Source organism: Xenia sp. Carnegie-2017, unplaced genomic scaffold, assembly GCF_021976095.1.
Source record: "Xenia sp. Carnegie-2017 unplaced genomic scaffold, XeniaSp_v1 HiC_scaffold_16, whole genome shotgun sequence".
NCBI lineage: Eukaryota > Metazoa > Cnidaria > Anthozoa > Malacalcyonacea > Xeniidae > Xenia > Xenia sp. Carnegie-2017.
Genome location: NW_025813469.1, coordinates 14658027 through 14681079, shown reverse-complemented (window position 1 = coordinate 14681079; position 23053 = coordinate 14658027). Strand labels below are relative to the sequence as shown.

General features: G+C 36.5%; 2 protein-coding genes across 4 annotated transcripts in view; both read right to left on the bottom strand.

The window, feature by feature from the left end:
• Positions 1-908: 908 nt before the first annotated feature.
• Positions 909-19068, bottom strand: LOC124436183. 2 transcript variants are annotated; one of them, XM_046986129.1, is made up of 22 exons: positions 18828-19068; positions 18648-18684; positions 17301-17389; positions 14951-15161; positions 14524-14648; positions 13928-14020; positions 12883-13001; positions 11549-11568; positions 11370-11475; positions 10832-10957; positions 10325-10469; positions 10118-10222; positions 9456-9637; positions 8739-8805; positions 8573-8666; positions 8301-8444; positions 7988-8235; positions 6826-7086; positions 5917-6220; positions 4404-4660; positions 1247-1362; positions 909-1151 (listed from the first exon to the last, which is right to left on the bottom strand). In XM_046986129.1, exons 1-21 carry the CDS (start codon positions 18900-18902, stop codon positions 1255-1257), a joined length of 2916 nt encoding a protein of 971 aa, XP_046842085.1. In that variant the 5' UTR covers positions 18903-19068; the 3' UTR covers positions 909-1151; positions 1247-1254. The 2 variants fall into 2 exon arrangements, with proteins under 2 accessions (XP_046842085.1, XP_046842086.1); XM_046986130.1 differs by having other exon boundaries at positions 1270-1362; positions 18828-19066.
• Positions 19069-21593: 2525 nt separating this feature from the next.
• The window catches only part of LOC124435870 (A disintegrin and metalloproteinase with thrombospondin motifs 14-like), a 28892-nt gene continuing 27432 nt past the window's right edge, over positions 21594-23053 (bottom strand). The window contains exons 12-13 of one of the 2 annotated variants that reach the window (XM_046985811.1): positions 22835-22951; positions 21594-22072 (exon numbers count right to left, since the gene is read on the bottom strand). In XM_046985811.1, coding sequence (XP_046841767.1) covers positions 22016-22072; positions 22835-22951 — 174 coding nt within the window. In that variant the 3' untranslated portion in view covers positions 21594-22015. The remainder of the gene's footprint in view (positions 22073-22834; positions 22952-23053) is intronic. The other variant, XM_046985813.1, reaches the window with a different exon arrangement.

Sequence of the window (23053 nt, the reverse complement as noted above, 5' to 3'; positions counted from 1 at the left end):
TTTTGTCGTGACCATGTACAAAATTTATATGTTTGATGAAAATGAAATGTTTATTTCCTAATGTGAAAAACACTAGCAATAAAAATGGATGTTCACTTTCGTATCACAGCTCAGGCGATAAAAAATTAAGTCCGACACTGTGGCATTGTGTGTTTTCATTATATTTATACCGTCTCAATAAAAAATCGCTCGCAGTTAGAAGTTTGGAATGTTAAAAACATAACTTACCTTGATTTTAAGCACTTCAAAGTGCAAACATAAAGTCGGAATTCGTTTATTGAAAGAATTTAATCTGCTAATCGTCGTCGTCGCTTCTAGACAAGTGGACTCGTATAATGTTTCTGACGGCAAACAGTCTCAAACAATTATTTAAATAATACAAATTCATCTCGCATACACCTGTAATTTTTGCTATTTTAGCAAAAGACAATCGTTGCATAATTAATACATGAAACAAAAACAGTAATTGATCGAAATTTAATATTCTTTGTCCTGTAATTTAACGTTCATCGTACGTCGTACATTGGTTTAAGAAATTGTAGTAATCTTTAGCTATAGAGCTGTTATTAGTTTGGTTTGTTTTGAGTCATGTTTTTGGTTTTTGTTCATAATTTATTCATAGCTGTTGAACAGCCAATACGCCAAAAATGGGAACTAAACACGCATGTCTTAAAGAGTGGGAGTCAACCATCATGCTTTGCGCGCGTTTTTTTATGATCGTTTGGGAGTTTTGCTGCATTTTACGCTGACTCAGATATTTTAGCTCCGTGAAGCGACTCTAGTTTCTTCATTCCACTAACTTTTTGCGTTTGTTTCATGGAATTTATAAAATTTTCGATGTTTTTGAGAAACGCAGCATTTGCAAAATTTCCATCTTTACCTGTTCGCAAACGTCAGTTGTACATAAATTAAGATAGATATAATTTATATATTTCAAAGTATATTTATATTGATGACGAATAGATTAATTAATATGTCGAATAATTAATCCTTTCCCGCCATTTTCAACCATAAACTTTCGTATCAATGATTATGGATTCTGGGTTATATGTTAGTATCAGATTTAATTCCTTCGTGCTCTTCCATGTCCCAAGTGTGTGTGTATATTTCTCTTGCATTCATATGATGCTTCGTTTTCTCGATTTTCATCCCTGTATAAAATGAAGTATAACTTGAGTTACAACATTCAATGTGAATCCGAAAATAACACACCGCTGAATAATACTGATACTTCATGTTAGACTACCTTGTTGTCTATCTCAAACTCACCACAATTTGTGCACATTTCCCCCTCTGAAAACGTATATTGTCGACAGCAATTTTGCCTGTGTAACTTCGTGATAGAGTTGCCTCGAAAATAATCTATATAAAAACGGAAAAGGCGCGTATGTTCAGGGATTTTTACCGTCTTATATGAATGGATCTTATTCAATATAAATGGATCAGTAGTTGGAGATTCTTATTGAAACTCCAGAGAAATCTCTGCCAGCAGATAGACAGAGTAATTTTGAAACTCCAGAGAAATCTCTGCCAGCAGATAGACAGAGTAATTTTGAAACTCCAGAGAAATCTCTGCCAGCAGATAGACAGAGTAATTTTGAAACTCCAGAGAAATCTCTGCAAGCAGATAGACAGAGTAATTTTGAAACTCCAGAGAAATCTCTGCAAGCAGATAAACAGAGTAATTTTGAAATTCCAGAGAGATCTCTGCAAACAGATAGACAGAGTAATATTGAAACTCCAGAAAAATCTCTGCCAGCAGATAGACAGAGTAATTTGAAACTCCAGAGAAATCTCTGCCAGCAGATAGACAGAGTAATTTTGAAACTCCAGAGAAATCTCTGCAAACAGATAGACAGAGTAATTTTGAAACTCCAGAGCAATCTCTGCCAGCAGATAGACAGAGTAATTTTGAAACTCCAGAGAAATCTCTGCCAGCAGATAGACAGAGTAATTTTGAAACTCCAGAGAAATCTCTGCAAGCAGATAGACAGAGTAATTTTGAAACTCCAGATAAATCTCTGCAAGCAGATAAACAGAGTAATTTTGAAATTCCAGAGAGATCTCTGCAAACAGATAGACAGAGTAATATTGAAACTCCAGAAAAATCTCTGCCAGCAGATAGACAGAGTAATTTGAAACTCCAGAGAAATCTCTGCCAGCAGATAGACAGAGTAATTTTGAAACTCCAGAGAAATCTCTGCCAGCAGATAGACAGAGTAATTTTGAAACTCCAGAGAAATCTCTGCCAGCAGATAGACAGAGTAATTTTGAAACTCAGAGAAATCTCTGCCAGCAGATAGACAGAGTAATTTTGAAACTCCAGAGAAATCTCTGCAAACAGATAGACAGAGTAATTTTGAAACTCCAGAGAAATCTCTGCCAGCAGATAGACAGAGTAATTTTGAAACTCAGAGAAATCTCTGCCAGCAGATAGACAGAGTAATTTTAAACTCCAGAGAAATCTCTGCAAGCAGATAGACAGAGTAATTTTGAAACTCCAGAGAAATCTCTGCCAGCAGATAGACAGAGTAATTTTGAAAAGAGAAATCTCTGCCAGCAGATAGACAGAGTAATTTTAAACTCCAGAGAAATCTCTGCAAGCGATAGACAGAGTAATTTTGAAACTCAAGAGAAATCTCTGCAAGCAGATAGACAGAGTAATTTTGAAACTCCAGAGAAATCTCTGCAAGCAGATAGACAGAGTAATTTTGAAACTCCAGAGAAATCTCTGCAAGCAGATAGACAGAGTAATTTTGAAACTCCAGAGAAATCTCTGCAAGCAGATAGACAGAGTAATTTTGAAACTCAAGAGAAATCTCTGCAAGCAGATAAACAGAGTAATTTTGAAATTCCAGAGAAATCTCTGCAAGCAGATAGACCGAGTAATTTTGAAACTCCAGAGAAATCTCTGCCAGCAGATAGACAGAGTAATTTTGAAACTCCAGAGAAATCTCTGCAAGCAGATAGACAGAGTAATTTTGAAACTCCAGATAAATCTCTGCAAGCAGATAAACAGAGTAATTTTGAAATTCCAGAGAGATCTCTGCAAACAGATAGACAGAGTAATATTGAAACTCCAGAAAAATCTCTGCCAGCAGATAGACAGAGTAATTTCGAAACTCCAGAGAAATCTCTGCCAGCAGATAGACAGAGTAATTTTGAAACTCCAGAGAAATCTCTGCCAGCAGATAGACAGAGTAATTTTGAAACTCCAGAGAAATCTCTGCCAGCAGATAGACAGAGTAATTTTGAAACTCCAGAGAAATCTCTGCCAGCAGATAGACAGAGTAATTTTGAAACTCCAGAGAAATCTCTGCAAACAGATAGACAGAGTAATTTTGAAACTCAGAGAAATCTCTGCCAGCAGATAGACAGAGTAATTTTGAAACTCCAGAGAAATCTCTGCCAGCAGATAGACAGAGTAATTTTGAAACTCCAGAGAAATCTCTGCAAGCAGATAGACAGAGTAATTTTGAAACTCCAGAGAAATCTCTGCCAGCAGATAGACAGAGTAATTTTGAAACCCAGAGAAATCTCTGCCAGCAGATAGACAGAGTAATTTTTAAACTCCAGAGAAATCTCTGCAAGCAGATAGACAGAGTAATTTTGAAACTCAAGAGAAATCTCTGCAAGCAGATAGACAGAGTAATTTTGAAACTCCAGAGAAATCTCTGCAAGCAGATAGACAGAGTAATTTTGAAACTCCAGAGAAATCTCTGCAAGCAGATAGACAGAGTAATTTTGAAACTCCAGAGAAATCTCTGCAAGCAGATAGACAGAGTAATTTTGAAACTCAAGAGAAATCTCTGCAAGCAGATAAACAGAGTAATTTTGAAATTCCAGAGAAATCTCTGCAAGCAGATAGACCGAGTAATTTTGAAACTCCAGAGAAATCTCTGCCAGCAGATCGACAGAGTAGTGTATACAGCTATCGGCAGCAACATGGAAACAAATTGTATCAACGTAACTTATTAGAATGAAAAATATGCATTTTGTAACGCTAACCGTGGCCTGTGTGCAGCCTGAATTTCCTTAGTCAGCAACGGCTTGAATTTCAACACACTGAATTTACTGTTTCTGGGTAAAGAAATTCAGCCTGCGTGCAGGCTACGTTCAGGGTGTTTTGCCAAAGGCTCAGGTAACACCGTCCATTGGATAGTGTACTTCATCTAAGAAGTGTTCACGCCAAAAAACCCTTAAATTAATACGGCGTGATTCTACTCAGTCTTCTACTTGAGAAATTATAAATGTCTTTTATTTGTGGCAAAAGGACTTGCTTGTATATCAAAATGTTTTGTGTCGAAAAGGTACAGACCGCCCAGTTTCGTTTTCAACATATAGTGATAGCATATAAGTAATGTTTGAATGAACAAAAGCACATTTAAAACAAAACTTATTACCTTATAAGTTCTTTCGCTTCTTATTTCAATCCTTTCCTTTTTCCATTTTGGGCTTCTCGTCAGGAATTTTTTGGTACTAGCATGGAACATCTTGCTGAACTTTTTCGCTAATTTTACTCGCATTCTACCATAGCCTCCCTTGCGATTTAATCTGTAGTCAAACATTAGGCACGCCGTGGGCTCTGTTATCTCTGGGCTTATTATAGATCCAATCTTAATGCCACCTTTACCATTGTGACGTAGTCGTAAATAGTATCCTGGGGGGAACAAAATGGAGGTCGAAGGGTCTGTTTGTATGTAGTTCTTGTCTATACGGTACTTAGTGACATGTTTATGTGGTGCTGAATTTGCGGTAAATATTTTTTCAAGTTGCTAGCTTATTTGGGGGCCAACTTACCGGTTTATGTGGTACGCAGTTACCGGTCATTGTCGTTTTGAATTGATGGTTTGTATGGTGCTCAGTTTAAGGTTTGTATGGTGCTCAGTTTGAGGTTTGTGTGGTGCTCAGTTTAAGGTTTGTATGGTGCTCAGTTTAAGGTTTGTATGGTGCTCAGTTTAAGGTTTGTATGGTGCTCAGTTTAAGGCTTGTATGATGCTCAGTTTAGGGTTTGTATTGTGCTCAGTTGAGGCTTGTATGGTGCTCAGTTTGAGGTTTGTGTAGTGTTCAATTTGAGGTTTGTATTGTTATAAGTGTAAGGTTTGTATGGTGCTCAGTTTAAGGTTTATATGGTGCTCAGTTTAAGGTTTGTGTGGTGCTCAGTTTAAGGTTTGTATGGTGCTCAGTTTAAGGTTTGTATGGTGCTCAGTTTATGGTTTCTATGGTGCTCAGTTTGAGGTTTGTGTGGTGCTCAGTTTAAGGTTTGTATGGTGCTCAGTTTGAGGTTTGTATGGTGCTCAGTTTAAGGTTTGTATGGTGCTCAGTTTAGGGTTTGTATAGTGCTCAGTTTAAGGCTTGTATGGTGCTCAGTTTGAGGTTTGTGTAGTGTTCAATTTGAGGTTTGTATGGTTATAAGTGTAAGGTTTGTATTGTGCTCAATTTAAGGTTTGTATTGTGCTCAGTTTAAGGTTTGTATGGTGCTCAGTTTAAGGTTTGTAGTTTAAGGTTTGTATGGTGCTCAGTTTAAGGTTTGTATGGTGCTCAGTTTAAGGTTTGTATGGTGCTCAGTTTAAGGTTTGTATGGTGCTCAGTTTAAGGTTTGTATGGTGCTCAGTTTAAGGTTTGTATGGTGCTCAGTTTAAGGTTTGTATGGTGCTCAGTTTAAGGTTTGTATGGTGCTCAGTTTAAGGTTTGTATGGTGCTCAGTTTAAGGTTTGTATGGTGCTCAGTTTAAGGTTTGTATGGTGCTCAGTTTAAGGTTTGTATGGTTATAAGTTATTTGCTCCTGTGGTTCATGTGATTAGGAGCTATTTGCTTAAATGGTCTCAAGTTACTGGCTTACGTGGTGCCGAGTAACTTATTCATGTGAGGTCGAGTTACTTGTTTATATGGTGTTGAAAAACCCAAAATTTTTACCTTTTCGTTTTTGTCTCTGTCTAAACCAGTTAAGTTCATTACCATATACATTTTGTCGGCTTTTGGGCGCCATGTTTCTCCAGTTACAAAAATTTCGATTGAAGTTGCAGTTTATTCGATCATAGTTCATTGTCGATGCCGTTGTTCTCGGCCTTTGGAGCGTTACTCTTGCAGTTGTTCTGACTCGCCTGTTGTCGTTGGATGTCCGTGTGCCGCTTTGGGTGTTTACGTTCTGTTGTTGCGTTTTCGTTTGCGTGCATCTCTTGCTTGCACCGTTCGTGAGAACGCTCCCACAGCCAATATTCTGTTAAGTGGAAACAATGACAGTGTTGGTATTGGTGACATTTTGAGATCTTTAGCGGTATCAACTATTCATCTTTAAACTCAGTTTGAAAGCTTGTTTCTCTTTCGAAGACTTTTTCGGAGTTTTTAGAATTTTTTGAAGCTGACTTTATCGTCCTTATTGACAAGACAATGGCCTTGGGATCACTGTCTTTTTTAAATGTACTAAGCCGTAAAATTGTTCTTCATGTATTGAAAGTAAATGGTTGAAAACAGATAAAACTATAGCTATTGTATCCATTAACATGCCCAATCCCCTACCACTCAACTCTTGTTGTATCCATTAACATACACAATCCCCTACCACTCAACTCTCGTTGTATCCATTAACATGCACAATCCCCTACCACTCAACTCTCGTTGTATCCATTAACATACACAATCCTTCACCACCTATCATTCGTTTTATCCATCACCTTACACAATTCCGTACTATACATACTTCTCTTATCCATTACCCTACCAATCCCCTGTAGCACACTTCTTGGGTGAAGTTGATAATCCATAAAGGAACCGTTCCTTGTACTCTACGATCCCCTTCCGTCCAACCATCTTTGAACTCATTACCTTACACACTCCTTTGTAGCAAACACCTTTTGGGATAGTCTTGCTGGAACAAGCGGCTCCATCAAACGCCTTTACTCCTGTCATAACCTTTGCCGGTCTTTGATTGTCTACTGTCTTACACGATAGCTGACATGACGTTGATATGGACTTGGTATTTTTCCGCTGTCCGGGTCTGGAGCAGGCTCCTAGTTTGACATCGATGTCATCTATGGCGATGTCGCTTTTATATGAAGAACCTTCTTTCTTTGCGTGAAACGAGAGCTGAAAATTTGACAAACTATAAGCGTGGCTTTCATTTCGGATAAATTGCTACAAAGAAACTCTAATCAGACAATCTGATAAAATGCTACAAAATAATTTTGTTGAGGCAAATTTTTGTCTTTTCGATGATGGTTTTAAGCAGTTATAGTACTACTTTTTAAGCGTTTTGTTTGTTTGGCCTACGTGTTAGATGGAGAATGTGCACATTTTTAAGCAGTTATTGTACTACTTTTTAAGCGTTTTGTTTGTTTGGCCTACGTGTTAGATGGAGAATGTGCACATTTTTAAGCAGTTATTGTACTACTTTTTAAGCGTTTTGTTTGTTTGGCCTACGTGTTAGATGGAGAATGTGCACATTTTTAAGCAGTTGTTGTACTACTTTTTAAGCGTTTTGTTTGTTTGGCCTACGTGTTAGATGGAGAATGTGCATATTTACTCAACAAAGTGGTTGAAAAATTAACGGAAAGCGAAGGAGTTTGATTCTTTGCTCAAAGTTTGAACGATATTTCTGGTGTGTAACCGTGAACTTTGCCTCTAAATGATTAGTTGTTAGGATACCTTTTGACCAACTAACGTTAATATGAATCAAAGCCATCATTGTGTTTAACTGTCAGCGAATCGTTATTTCCTATCTCAATGACGTATCGTTACCCACCAGGGAATGGACGCGAAAATTCATCATATTTGTAATGGCGATTACGGCTATAGCAAGTAATTACTGACGTAAATGATACAATTGAACAAATGCCGTTAATTGGCAATCTTGTGGTGCGATCTGCGTTTTGTAAAATAGGGAGTGGGTCTCTTCTGCCTTATATTTGGTGCTTATTGTCACCTTTATCGTCGTCATTAAAACTATGTAATGTTACTTTCAATGTATGAAATACTTAAAAAAACCTACTCGATATGCAGTTGTGGTGCGTATGTTCATTGTGTGACGATGCCAGCGGTTTCTTCGGTTACCTAACATCCTCCACAATGTTGTCTTAACTCTACCACTCTCCTTGACGAGTTTCAGCTGACCCATGTTACCGTCACCCCACATGTGGTAGGAAAAGGAAAAACACATTTCACGATACTTGATCAGCGGACTTCTCAATTCAGCTTGTGCTGTACTTCGTGTTGACGACTCGAAGTAGACGTACTGTCCTAAAGTAATGACTCAGCGTATTTCTATGAAATGTTGTGCACATATCCCAAAACTTTTTACTGACCTTTGTTCGTCTTCAACGTGTAATCTACGGAAGGTCCGGTACCACGTGACGGTGTCCTGCCCTTCCGTAACGTCCATTGTTTGAAACCTGACCGGACGACGTCTGTCCAAGAGCATTTGTCTTTTTCAAACGAGCAGTCAAGTCCTGAAAGAAATTACTTCCTTCTTAGACTATATTTGAGATAACTTGTACTTATGTGTGTGCTGAGAACACGGGAGTGCTGAAAACCCTTTCGCATGAATTTTACATCATTCAAAGATTTCTTTTCTTACTATTTAAGTTATCATTATGTTTCCATTTACGGCCTGGGTGGGACCGTGCGCCGACTTGTGCGCATGCGCCATCTTTGTCTCCAATTGGACACGCCTGTAACAAACGATGAAATGAAATTACTAAAATCCGTATCCACGTTCGTGTTTCATGTAATTACAAATTTACCCGACTCGTATCACATGTCTTTACTTCCCAACTGGATCCCACGCAAACTTTATTCATATTTTTCAGACTACAGAAAGGTAAAAAGTATAGATATGTTCTCTGAGGTACAACAAGGGACAAACTAGTACTTCTGATGTGCAAATTTTCCTGCAAGAGTATTATTCGTTTCTTTAATGACTTCACGTGTTGTTGTGAATGAACAATACAGAAATATTTGTATAAGAGGAGTAAAGTCTACCACCGGAGATAGTGTCCATATTATAAAGTCTACCACCGGAGATAGTGTCCATATTATGCTCTGGTAAAGAAATGTTTAGAAGTTTCGTGTTACGCCCAACTACTATGCTACTGAAAAACTGTAGTAATATAGTAGCATACCCAACTACTATACTACTGAAAAACTCTAGTAGTATAGTAGTACACAACTACTATATTACTGAAAAACTCTAGTAGTATAGTAGTATACCCAACTACTATATTACTGAAAAACTCTAGTAATATAGTAGTATACCCAACTACTATATTACTGAAAAACTCTAGTAGTATATTAGTATACCCAACTACTATACTACTCAGAAGCTGTATTAGAATAATAGTACATCCAACAACTATACTACTAAAAACTGTAATAGTACGCCTAATCACTATTTTACATAAAAACTTTAGTAGTATGGTAGTACACCCTTACTATTAACTATTAATAATTGACAATATTACCTTCTCGTTGTACACAGTCTTCTGCGAATCTGGACTCCTCTATTGCACGTTCGTGAACATTGGGACCATTTTCCCCAGTCTCCCCAACCCTCTCTCTTCCGGCGAGTTACAACTTCCGGATTATATTTTGTTTGTGTGGTGTGGCTGATGGGTTTCACCCTGCAATTTCCCGACATGCACCACTAGGAGAAAAGTAAAGAAAATGTCATGATGGTTTTTACCCTGCAATTTCCCGACATGCACCACTCGGAGAAAACTAAAGAAAGAGTCATGATGGTTTTACCCTGCAATTTCCCGACATGCACCACTAGGAGAAAACTAAAGAAAGAGTCATGATGTTTTTACCCTGCAATTTCCCGACATGCACCACTAGGAGAAAACTAAAGAAAGAGTCATGATGGTTTTACCCTGCAATTTCTCGACATGCACCACTTGGAGAAAAGTAAAGAAAAAGTCATGGTGTTTTTTACACTGCAATTTCCCGACATGCACCACTAGGAGAAAACTAAAGAAAAAGTCATGATGGTTTTTACCCTGCAATTTCCCGACATGCACCATTTGGAGAAAAGTAAAGAAAAAGTCATGAAGGTTTAAGATTATTGCGGCTGTTTTTCGCTTACTTGACGGAAACGTACGGATGTGCTATCTCAATGAAAACCTACTTTGTTGTGCCCACATTCTGTGCCGTCCAGCGGTTGTGATTTTATTGGTCTTGAGAATTCCGTTTTTGGCGGTGGCATTCTGCATTCAAGGTTCGCACATGGATCCTTGGAAGGACAAGAAACATGTTGATAATGCTTATGCATTTCTTTTCTCGTTCTTTCCGAAGTTTTTTTTTAAAGACGCAGTAAATAATTCAGTCATCTTACCCTGTCTCTTCTGATCTTTACTATGTAGTCTTCATCGAAGTGCAGTTGACATTGTCGTGAAAGGGAGTAATCCACGCCAGGATACTTGTGTACAAATGGGAGATTTGGCATAAGCCTCGGTTTGTTCCTCACACAGCCAAAAGACCTGAAAATTTTGATTAAGATAACAAAGAGATGAGCAAAGTCTCTTCTCGCAAAGTTTACTTTTTAATGAATGATCTATAGCGGCACTTTGTAAGATTCTCCGTATCCAAAACATGCCTCGCGTCCTCAAAAGAAACGAAATGATGCCGGTATACTACGATCAAACGTTATTACGTGTATGTTTACGGTTTTTCCTGGCTATTATCGCTTTTGTGTGTTTGGTTACCTTATAGGCTGCAGGGTTTTCAAAACATACCATACCAATTTAGAAGAAGTTAAGAAACAAAGGATGTTTAGTGCAAACTCAGCTATAGACCAATCAGCGCATGCGTTGTATTTCTATGATATCATTTCGATAATTACCTGAAATATGTCAAAAGTTCCACTTGACTTTGTTGAGACCAACCACATCTGCCCAAACCGCAGTCGACAATTTCCGACATGACAAAGCCAGAGTTTCTGCCGAATGGTTTGTCTGTCAAAGCGAAACTGTCAAAACAACGATACAGTCATATGTTTATTTACGTCATTTCTCCCTCAGAAACTAGACAAAAAAAGGCTTCATTAGAATATTCAATATTTGTCATATTTGTTGACGACGGGAAAAGTGATTCGGTTTCTTTTCTTAGTTTCGCAGGGCCAAATCGCGTGTTTTAATAATTGTTTTTGTTTAAAGCGAAAAGTTTGATAGATCTTCACGTAAACTTCAACAAATTCCATAAAAAATTACGTTTTATGAAAGGCTTCTCGTTTCAAAGTTTATGTTGACGATGCAACTCTAATAAAATAACTCTTTATTAAAATTCACTAGCTCAAACAAACGCATTTGTTTGCTGCGAGCTCCCGTGAATCCAGAAATTAGTCAGCGGTCTCTGCAAGTACAAAAAATCCTAATTCTTACCCGTGGGCGATTTCATGAGCAATAATGAACGAGCCTTTAAAACCGTAATCATTGACGATTGAACAACTGTAGTTTTGACTGCACATTCCTCTCAAATGAGCATAACCTAAAAATTCAGGATGAAAAGTTTAATGAGTTTCAGTTAAAAATCCTATGAAATTCTTCAAACTTTTTTTTACCTGCGCGGCCAAACTTTTGCCTGTAACAAAAAATGCGTTCTGTGTAGTTTGTTTATTTTATAAGGATTGTGTTTTTTTATCGTATTATAAAGGCAGTTTAAAAAATGACTTAATGACTTCTTCAATGGAATTGTTTTATTACTTTTTGTAAATGACATCGTTATGACATCACATCACATAATTAGCATCGGTAAATGGCAGTTTTTGTCGACAGTTAGGGCCTGTTCATATGAGCCCGGGTAGCCGGGATTTAGCGAAGCGCTTAATCATTTTAGCCAATGGAAAAGATTAATTCCTTCACAACAAAAAAGTTATTTAAGCAATTTCCCTATGTTCCGAATTTGCAAATTCACAAAACCTTTAAAATGAAAACAAATAATTAGGCCAGATTTGAAAATTACAACTAAAATGACTCGTGACTTATAAGAAAGATTGTAAGTTTTGCGTTTAAAGTTTTTACTCCTTTCAATATCTCAAAATCATTTCACGCCTCGCCGAATCCCGGTTAGCTGGGCTCATGTGAACAGACCCTTAGTCGAGAAATATCTAACTTTTCCATCTTGACAAATATTCATCTACGCACGTGTTCTTTAAACTGTCGTATTTGTGCATAAAGTCTTCTAACAATGTGGAAAATTGATGATCTTTAAATTTTTATTAGTTTCCGTGATGTCATAGCGATTTCATTTACGTAATGAATAAAGTTAAGTACCTCTTGAAATAAAAAATAAAAAATAAGTGAATTCTCCTGCAGAGATTATTAAGTCATTTTGTATATACTTTGCAATACAATCAAATTAATTTCGTGTAAAAATTTCGTGTCATGAATACTTTGAGCGCTTTTTTCAACTGACGTGAATATACTTTATACGATGTAATAATTTTGTAATTGATTTCTTTAAGGGATGGCGATACAGCGATGGACGTTTTGTTTGACTGTTGTGCATATAGTTTAATTCCCTGTAATTAACCAAAAGTAGATCTCCATTTAGTTACGAAACGGAACTTGTTGGGGGGGGATGAAGTTGCATGAATCTATCTTGTAGTCCCCAGTTCACCGGACGGGATGAATTTCGAAAACATGGAGGTAGCAATGTCTTACGTCTTAACCAGATAAATTATTATACTATTATCAATTGTATTTCGTCAATGATAATTCAATTTCGATTTTATGACGTCATCGTTACGTAAGTCTTAACTTGAATGCCCTTCAAAGTCCCAACGCTAATCTCAGCGATGTTAAGTCACGGGGTACATTGTACGAAAATGTCACAGGTGCAGGGTTATCTCATTTCTATTATTATTCATCCTTGGCGTAAGAACTAATCACTTACCTCGTTATAAAAAGTTTATGGTCATATCTTCTTCCATCTGAGTTGCCAATGTTGTTCATGTATCTACAGGCTTTCAATAACGCGTTCTTTTCATCTCTTGGTTGTAATTTCACTTCGTTCTAGAATAAAAACATTCACATTTCTATAAATTTGGAAATGTTTGATTGAACTTTTTCCTTAAACGAACAATCGTTGTTTATAAGCACAAACCTACTGTTGCCGTTTTTTTCTAACTACTAAACCCTTTCCTTCCTATTTTTTTTTTTCGTCAATCGAATCTGGGTTTTTTTCATGATTGTCGCCACATGGCGACAATGTGAAAGAAAGTCTTAAGCCGATAGAAAGTGTTTCATAATGGTTCCTTCGCGATTGGTCGAAAAGGTCAAATTTGCTTCCGGGTTAACTTTCCTTTTGCTGAAATATAACTTTCTCGAAGGTGACAAGTGCCGGTGTGTTTCTTGGCACTCGTAAACAGAGATTTATTGGACAGATTTTGATTATCATAATTTACTACTATTTTTCAGTCACTTTGATAGAAAAGCGATAGTAAATATTGTCTGATGAATGAACCAAAAGTAATATTGAAAAACAAATGTAGATATTGCTGTGAACAGCGTATTTGTCGTGGTAAATGACGATTGAGCAGTTCTTTACAGAAATGTTGAAAAGCAAAATAAAAATAGCTATAAAATTAAATGATGCGATGCATTTTGGCAAACTTATCATCAGGTCTCACGTCTGCTTTGATGAAAACCATATTGTAAATAAATGCATTTTGTCATTTAATTATATAGCCATCTTTGTTTTGGTTTTCGACAGTCCCTTTAAAGACAATTTAATTGTCATTCACCGCGATAAATACACTGTTCAAAACAATATTTAAAGGTTTTATTACACGCTAACGCCTGATGTTTGAAAAATTGCCATTGGATTAGGGCCAAAGCTTTCGAGCAAGTATTATCTACGACTTCGATAAATTTTGCATGCGAACTTCACCTTCCTATATTAAATGGTGTTGACAGATACATGAATAAGGTATTCTTACCACATCCCTGCGTAGCACGAGCAACTTTGCGAGGGCCAAATGTATTTTTATTCCGTGCTGACTCAGATCTTTGTGTTGGTAGATCTCTGTAGCCTAAAATGTTAGAATGACAGCACAATGAATGAAGTATAGTGGCATTTCATAGTTGGTTGTTTTAAAAAAGGTCGAGTTCGGAGACAAGACCTTGGATACAAAATCAAACAAATCAAACGGAAATTTATGTTTTCAATTTTGAAGTTTCCTATGCTTTTCTAGAGGATTCGGGTCATTTGTTGGTTTTGACTTGGTAATCACTTTATTAGGTAATCACCAACAGTTAACCTAGGGGGATTTAGGTCACGTGTTGATTTTAACCCGGTAATCACTTTATTACGTAATCACCAATAGTTAACTTAGGGGGATTTAGGTCACGTGTTGAATCACCAATAGCTAACCCTGATACGCAAGAAATGCAACTTCTTAACATGGAGCTTAACTGATTTTTTATGAAGATTTTCCGAAATTAAAACAGCCGGCCAAAACTTGCCAACTACCTATGCTACCAATCACAATGTCGATTCTGCGTGTTCGATCCAATATGGAGTGTTTTTACTCACCAATCTAAACAAAGTTGTGACGTATTTCTGAGCTTCTCTTTCAGTCCTGTGCATTGCTGCCGCGCTTTTGTCCATTACTACAAATACCTCGACGTAGAGATGCTCGTCTTCAATTGTCTTCTGGCCTAAATAGTCGTTTTATTTGGTAGAAAGGACTGCAAAAATGTACTAAGCTATCTTTATTAAGACTATGGATGACCCTATTTGTTCTGCTGAAATCACAGTGAGAATCGTCTTTTGTAAATCGAGTGTTACTTCGGAGAAAACCTATACTAAGCTAACTTTATTTATATCCAGGATAGCTTTTTCAGTTTTGAACTGTGGTTTCCGGAAATCCTGTTAGAATCGTCTGTTATTTATTAAGTGTCACAACTGGAGGAAACCTAAACTAAGCTAACATTTCTTACTCTGTTCAATTTCAACCAACCTTGGTTTTTGATAAAGAATATACTTTTTGTCGTTTCTGTATTCGCTACAGGAACCATGCGAGTGCCATTCCCAATGATCATACTTCTTCCTTGATTATCCCTCGCAGTCCATTCATGTACTGTTCGGCTTGTGATCGTGACCGCTTGCTTCGGAAGGATTTTCGTAAAGTACGTCGGTCTCCCAGAAGAACTTACGTCTCTCCAGTACAACTGTAAGATAACTAGAGTGTGAACCATTGAACTATTTGTGTACTGGATGGGTACATTGTGGACAGTTGTGTTAAACATGCCCGAGCTTGCATAACGGTAAATATTGCGTTGGCCTCAATGTGTTGACTGGAGTGTGAACCATTGAACTAAATATACAACAGTATATTTTGTCGCATCGACCAATGGGCTCACTGTGCCTAAAGTTTTTATTTTGACAACGAGATTGAATTTAAAGAACAATAATAAGATACGAAAACCAATGCAGTTTACTGTATTTAATTGCCATCGCAAAGAATTTATTGTTTGAGGGGAGAATCTTTACGCCAGCCAATGCAACTTGATAATGTTTCATTATTGAAAAGTCATTGTTGTTATATCACTTACACGCTTCAATTGATTGAAAGCTTAAAGTTACATGCTTTGAGCCTTCTCAGTCATAGATTAATACAAATGCAACTGTCGAGAAAATGTGAAGCAAAAATGAAATCCGCTAGCGTAGTGTAAAATAATGATATGGGGGGCCCAAACTCTGTAAGTGCTCAGGGGCCCAAAATACCTCAATCTGGCCCTGGCTGTATGGCTACCTTGTGGTAAACATGCTCTAACTTGCGTAAAGCCAATTATCGCGTTCAATGGTGTGAGCCATATTATCTCAGTGTGTTAACTGGAGTGTGACAGCGGTAAGCGAGGTTTTTTACAGTCACGCTGTGTACAGGAATGTAAGATAAATTATGAAATTATGGAAATGAACATTTTTGCCTATTTGATAGTACATTTTAGTGCAGGAGAATAATAAAATGGCAATGAATGCTGGTCATGTCTTTGTTTAGATGGTTTACGCTTTTAATGTCAAAAAGGGTTCTTGCGGGCGGTTGTGACCATGTGTGCCTTGATGAAAAGAACTTTTACTTCAAGAACAGTGTTAAAATGTGATAAGGCCTTTCTCTTTCTTTAAATTTCCAGAAAAATTTACGTGAAGCTTCAGTCGCTGTTGAAATAATACAAGGACTGAATATATTGATTTTAGTTTGACGTGAATTGTCACATTTTCCCCCCCTATGGTGCATTATTTTTCTAATATAATTGCAAAGACAGTTATAAACTACGGGGTTTTTATGGCAAATGAAACCGACAGTGCCACAGTAAGATAATGACGGATGTTGTCGTTTTTGTTGGATTTTTCGTGCTGTGATTATATTTACAATTGTTTTGTTCAATAATATGTTTGAAAAGCTTATTAGAAAAGACTTTGAAATTCAATCATATTTTTAGAAAAGACCTCCTATGTGTGACTTTGAAATTCAATCATATTTTTAGAAAAGAGCTCCTATGTGTGACTTTGAAATTCAATCATATTTTTAGAAAAGACCTCCTATGTGTGACTTTGAAATTCAATCATGCTTTCAAAAAAACACATCCGATTTCTCTCTATTGATGTTCTTAATTGATATGCAATGCAATGCCCTACGCTTGCCTTAAATATTTTGTATTATATTTGCGAAAAATAGGAAAGACAGTTATTGCTTTTCCCATCCAAGAGGAACCCTAAAGTCTTTAAAATTCTTAACCTTAAAGCCCTTACCGAACGTTCAAAGTGAGAGAGAACATTCCAGTAAAAACATAGGTGTAAAGTGACATGTAAATACCGATGATTTTATTCGAGAATTTAATCAATCATTTGGTTCTCGTTAATTTTTTTAAATCACGTGTTCTGCTTTGTATTTTTTTTCCTGCATTGTGTTTGACCTTGCTGTTATATGCATCTTTGTTGACCTTCCCTCGTTTGCCAAGGTTTCCGGTTCATTTTGACGATATTGGCTAAATTTAATTGGCAAAATGACAAATCGAGGCAAATCTAACTGCACCTTACAGACTCTTATACTTCCTGTACCTTCTCAGAAAATTATACTAGAGGACATTTAATTTCACAGACCCTTACATTTGCTGTTTGCTTTGTTTGTTTGTTTTATTTTGATGGAGAAGAGAAAAGACACCATTTTAAAGCCGTGTTTTAAATAAAACAGGTCCACACGCAGGCTATTTACTGCAGCTAGAGAGCCAAGTCTCTGACCACTTTGGCAAGTGGATCCATTGTTAATTTCCCGCTTTGAAAGATAGTTTAATTGTTTTCAAACCCACCTTGGCTGTCTTTCCACTTCTGTTATCAAAGAAAATGTAACTTTTCTTTCTGTTTGTCGATCTTTTCGTCCTTGAGATGGATTCTTGCGCTAAAAGTAATTGTGGTAATAACTGTTTGTGATTGGCTAATGGGCACAACTCGGGTTCGTCTACATTACATCTCTAGACTGCAAACAGTAAAAAATCGATGAAAAGCTTTCTTGGACATCTTGCAGTAATACAGGCTCGATAAGAGATGATCTACTGGATATACAGGGATATCTTGCTGTAACAAAGACTGGATAAGAGATGATCTTTACTGGATATTTAGGAAGAACCGTTTAGAACTAACAAAGTCATTAAAAATAGAAAACTTAGTTTAGTTTGGGTTTTATTCTTCTGTAACACAGGCTCAATAAGAGATAATCTTACTGGATCTTTAGGAAGAACAGTTAACAGTTGTTAACTGTTATCCAACTTGAAAGAGCTAGCTTATTTTAGCTGTAGAAAGACAGACTCAATAAGGGATGATCTTCAGCGGTTTTTAGGAAGAACTGTTTTAGAAATGATAAGGTTACTCAACTTTAAAAAGCTAGTTTGGTTTAGGTTTGTTATGTTGTAACACAAGGCCAATAAAGCTGATCTATGCTGGATCTTTATGAAATACAATTGTAAACCAACAGAACTATCCAGAATAAATAAAGTTAGTTTGGCTTAGGTTTATGCTTGTGTGCTAGTGCAAGGTCAACGAATGATAATCCTTCCTGTCTCTTTGGCGAAAATAATCGAAGAAAATTGTGCAGCCTAAACTAATCAGTTTTTGTTTCCTGGCTTTATAAACAAAAGATTATCCGGGTAGAATGCCAGGATGTCAATACAGACAGTAGATTATAATTGGTTATTTTTGGAAATAATTACAAAATCGCTCAGTCACTGACACACTTAAATGCTTAATAATCGCGTATTCTATCTTCGGTTGCAAAAATCTTAGAAGATGCCTGAAACACATCCTAGAAGATTTTGCGAGTTGTGATAACTGACCGGCAATACCGACACATATAGCTTGAACTGAAATACATGGAAGTTGATCTCTCATACTTCCAAATTTGAGTATGGATATTATACAAAAAGGCCATATTGTTGAAACCACTTTAAAAACGGCCTGTCTATGGCTCTTCAATCACTCATCTCTGTTTTCAGGTATTTGACAACGGTTGAACTCGCATTCTTAAAATGCTGATCTAATTACATAGACTTGTGCCAATCATTTATTGCAGACGTGCGCATCTTATGCTAATTAAATTGCCCTATGGAAGTGAAGAAAGTTCATAAGCATTTAACAGTCGCTTGAGTTTGCTGTTCACTTACATTGCTCGACCGTTTCCATTTCGACTCTTCTTATCGCCTAAAAAATATACCAGTTAAATTTAAGTCGCACGAGAATGCGTTTAAGAAAGAACTGTTTCACAAATTTTTTTTTCAGCGCTTCTCGAATTCTCAATGTGCCCTCACTCATACCATTGTACTCGTGTCATACTCTACATTTACCTTTGAAGCTGAAATTTTTTCAAGTGTGAGAACAAGAGAAACTCTGACGAGTAGGAACACAAACAATCTCGCCATGATTGTCGTTTGCCAACGAATACTTGAGGTTACCGTCCGAACTCTTATGTAGAACGGAGGTGGTTGTACATAATGACGTTATCAACGAACACCGCCGTTTGTGTATATTGTGTCTTTTGATGGATTAATTTACGCGTGAAGATGTGATCACCTGTCATCAAAATCAGTCAGCACAACCTCGTTAATGCCACGAATGTTTATACTGTGGTGGAAAATACTTCCGCTGAAATGATAAATGTCGGTGAAATGCGATCCGAACAGAGTAAAATGGTAGCTTTTTTTTGTCTTTGGGAAATGGCCGACTGGAAGTGCGCGCATTTGGAAATATTGTTTCGTTTATCAAATAGTTACTTTAGTCAATTTAACGCCCAATTTGTTCGCACCACTGTTTTTGAGAGACTTGTCCGACACAAGCTCTGCGAGAGGTCACTTAAATGTTGCTATCTTTAAATTCTATTTTCGAACAGACCGGTAAATTTATCGATTGTTCTTTAAGCTAAACGCAACAAACTAAGCCCATCAAGGTCGAGGGTTTGGTAATATCCTGTAAATACAATACATTAAATACAATACCATATTGTTAAATTCGATAGATTACTATGGAGGGTATATCCAAATTTTGTGCTGAGATAATTTCAATAATCTCGGACACATCTCTGTTATTTTGTGCAAAATCTTTTCTGCTTTTTATGAATTTTACAAAACTTCTAATAGCAAAACATGCATAGTAATGTACCAATAGGATTAGCATAGTGTACACTACAGTAAAATAGACAATATAATAAAATAGACACTGCAATAGAATCTACAGTACAATAGAATAGACAATACAACATATGCAATGGAATATACAATACAGTAAATTATACAATACAATATAATAAAAAATATAATACTATACAATACAGTCAGTAAAGTTTGTATGCTTTCTTATATTATGAGGAGAATCGTAATGAAGCTTACTACTTTCAGGGTCGTACCTAGAACATTAATTGGGGGTGTATAATCATACATTTAGTTGTACTTAAGTGATTTCTTTAGAAAGCCAAGTCCTCTAGACATGACCGACTGAAAAGTGCGCGCATTCGAAAAGATGGTGTTTTGATCAAATAATGACTTTTATCTATTTAACGCCTCATTTGTTCGGAAATCACTTTGAAAGGAAGTCATTCGGACACAATTGAATATATGAATTACCTCCCACCCCCACCCACCCCTCCCCCTCAATTATAGTTCTAGCTACGGCCCGGGCTATTTTATTATAAAATAATTTTCACCTTAATCTTTTACGTGTATAATCTTTCACGTGTAAAAAATGCGAACTGCTTTGTTCTTAAGCGCGTTTTGATAGCAGTAAATAATCAGCTCGCAAATTTCAGTCCCAGCTGTTATGTAAATTTTAGAACATCGCGATTTTCTTTAGAATTCCCGTTGTTTCTACTGTAAGTGAACAATGAAAAATTTTGCATAGCAGGATTAAATTAAGGTGCTTGTTACGTCACTTGTTAACTTTGACGTCTTTTTTATTACGAGTTAGGCCTGTGTCAAACGTCGCATTTTACATGAGCCGAGTGCAATTAAAACAAAAGATAATGAGGAATTTTATCTCATTTTTTTTTGTCTTTAATGCATTCGACGCATATAAAATGTGACGGTTGAAACAGGCTTTAACAAAATGATGGTTTGTTTATTGTGAGCTTCGAAGGCTTTTTATGGTGATTTAGCTGCAAGCCTATGACGTTCAGTCATACATTAGTTTCGCGCTGCTTAGACACGTCATTTTCATGTGACATATCTATTTCCTGCGCTTGAAGATCCTGAACTTATTTTTTGTTTTTACTTATAATATAAAGACATGTGTCATAGATTGGTTTCCTTTTACGTCACTGGCGCCATGTTGGTTGAAGTGAACAAAAGATTTTTCACGTTTATGATTCAAATTTCAACCAAAATTGCCAAAATCTCTTTATCACCTTGTGGTGCAAAATCTTTTGTGGTGCAAAAGTGATTTTGCGCCACAAACAATCAAATGACTCCTTGCGAAATGGTTGCAAATCATCTATTGTTAGATCATTTGAACTTCATCTCATACTTTTAGCTTAGTTTGTTTTGAAACTTAGTTTGCTTATCATAAAGTATGATTCCGTTGCATTTTATTGCATTTCGTTTATTCTTGTTCAAAAAAATGCTGACAAAAGAGGTTTCTTTAACATCCTGATAGTGAGAGAAGAAATTATCAACGAAACTTGTGTGACGTCATATCGTCAAACTCGTCTCATTTCGCATCCTGTGAGCGTGCGAGCAACAATGGTCAGCGGATTATGTGTGACGTCTTGTCATGAATCTCTTCTCGTGCTTTTAGATTAAAATCATGTAATTTAGCATCAGAAACGTAGCTATGATAATTTTCGGGGGGTGGCAAATTTTCATAACATGAAAAATGAATTTTTGCACCTCAAACAATCAAAGTGAGCGTGAACATAGTCATATTCTTACCTTTGATGAGTGTGTGTCAACCATGATGCATTGCGGCGCGATGTTCCTTTAATCCAGTATGCCGCAGGCTCAGGAACTCAAGATATAACCATAAACAAAAGCGCGAAGTGTATCTTGGAAAACAATAGATTTATAAATATAACGACTGGCAGAAAGTATTTCAATAAAACACAGCAAAACAATTGACAATCCGTATAAAGTAAACATTTTAATTTGTTTTATTTTATTTTATTAGTTTATATTATTTTATCGTCGCAATTATGTCATTTGATTGACTGTTCACCATGTTTATAGGAAAAAATTCCTTGGATTTAAAAGCATTTATGATTATTTATGTTCAGTTCACCTCTAGTTCTCGGAGTAACGTACAAATATGGCTGCTTTGACATCACACGAAAACACATCTGTACTGAATAAACACAAAACATGAAACTTTAGGTTTTACATGTATAATTAATTTAATACGTTTTGCAAATATCTGCAATACTTGCGGTATTCTTTGCATACCCAACTCTTATATGAATGAAAGATAGAAATATTTACAAGTCTTTTATACGTGGTATATTCTCAAAGTATCTTTGTACAAGTTTTAACTTAACAATTTTGAGTATTATTAACTATAGGATTTGTTGTCTCTGTTCTTGCTTTCTTTCACATCTTCCTTTTATGCACCACTGAAATTTGAAAGTACAAATAAATTCAGTATAATCACTGATTTCATATAATGTGCAAACTCTATCAACTATTCACTACACGCACTTTATAGAAACTTTATACTATTTAAAGATTTATCTTACTATGCTGCTCTAATGTCTTCATTAATAATGATCTGTTGTGGAAACTTCATTCCTTACATATTCCAACATAGTGTCTTCTTTATGTGTGATCTAATGTTGAAACTTGAGTCCTTTTATACTTCACTCTAATGTCTTCATCAGGAGTGATCTGATGTTGAAACTTGAGTCCTTATATACTCCAGTCTAGTGTCTTCATCAGAAGTGATCTGATGTTGAAACTTGAGTCCTTATATACTCCAGTCTAGTGTCTTCATCAGGAGTGATCTGATGTTGAAACTTGAGTCTTTATATACTCCAGTCTAGTGTCTTCATCAGGAGTGATCTGATGTTGAAACTTGAGTCTTTATATACTCCAGTCTAGTGTCTTCATCAGGAGTAACCTGATGTTGAAACTTGAGTCTTTATATACTCCAGTCTAGTGTCTTCATCAGGAGTAACCTGATGTTGAAACTTGAGTTCTTATATACTCCAGTCTAGTGTCTTCATCAGAAGTGATCTGATGTTTAAACTTGAGTCCTTATATACTCCAGTCTAATATCTTCATCAGGAGTGATCTGATGTTAAAATTTTAGTTCTTATATACTCCAGTCTAATGTCTTCATCAGGAGTGATCTGATGTGCAAATGTTTGACCACTCACCTTATTAATACCACAGGACGTACCATCCAAAGCTGGCGAATCGGGGGATTGTGTGAACCCAGACATTTCCCCAGGCATGTTGCATACTAGCCTTCCACATCGGTCGTTACTCGGGTTCTATTAACAAAAGGAAAGAGTGTTTTATAGCTGATTGTTTGTAAACTGTTTATGAAATCTGCCCCCTCCTCTGACCTGTCTCCCGCTTTAAATTAAAGCTTA

Coding starts and splice junctions, on each gene's coding strand:
- LOC124436183 (XM_046986129.1), bottom strand. CDS start 18,902: ATGGCGAGATTGTTTGTGTTCCTACTCGTCAGAGTTTCTCTTGTTCTC. Junction 15,162..17,300: donor GAAGTGGAAAGACAGCCAAG/GTGGGTTTGAAA, acceptor GTTATCTTACAG/TTGTACTGGAGAGACGTAAG. Junction 11,476..11,548: donor GCAAAAGTTTGGCCGCGCAG/GTAAAAAAAAGT, acceptor CTGAATTTTTAG/GTTATGCTCATTTGAGAGGA.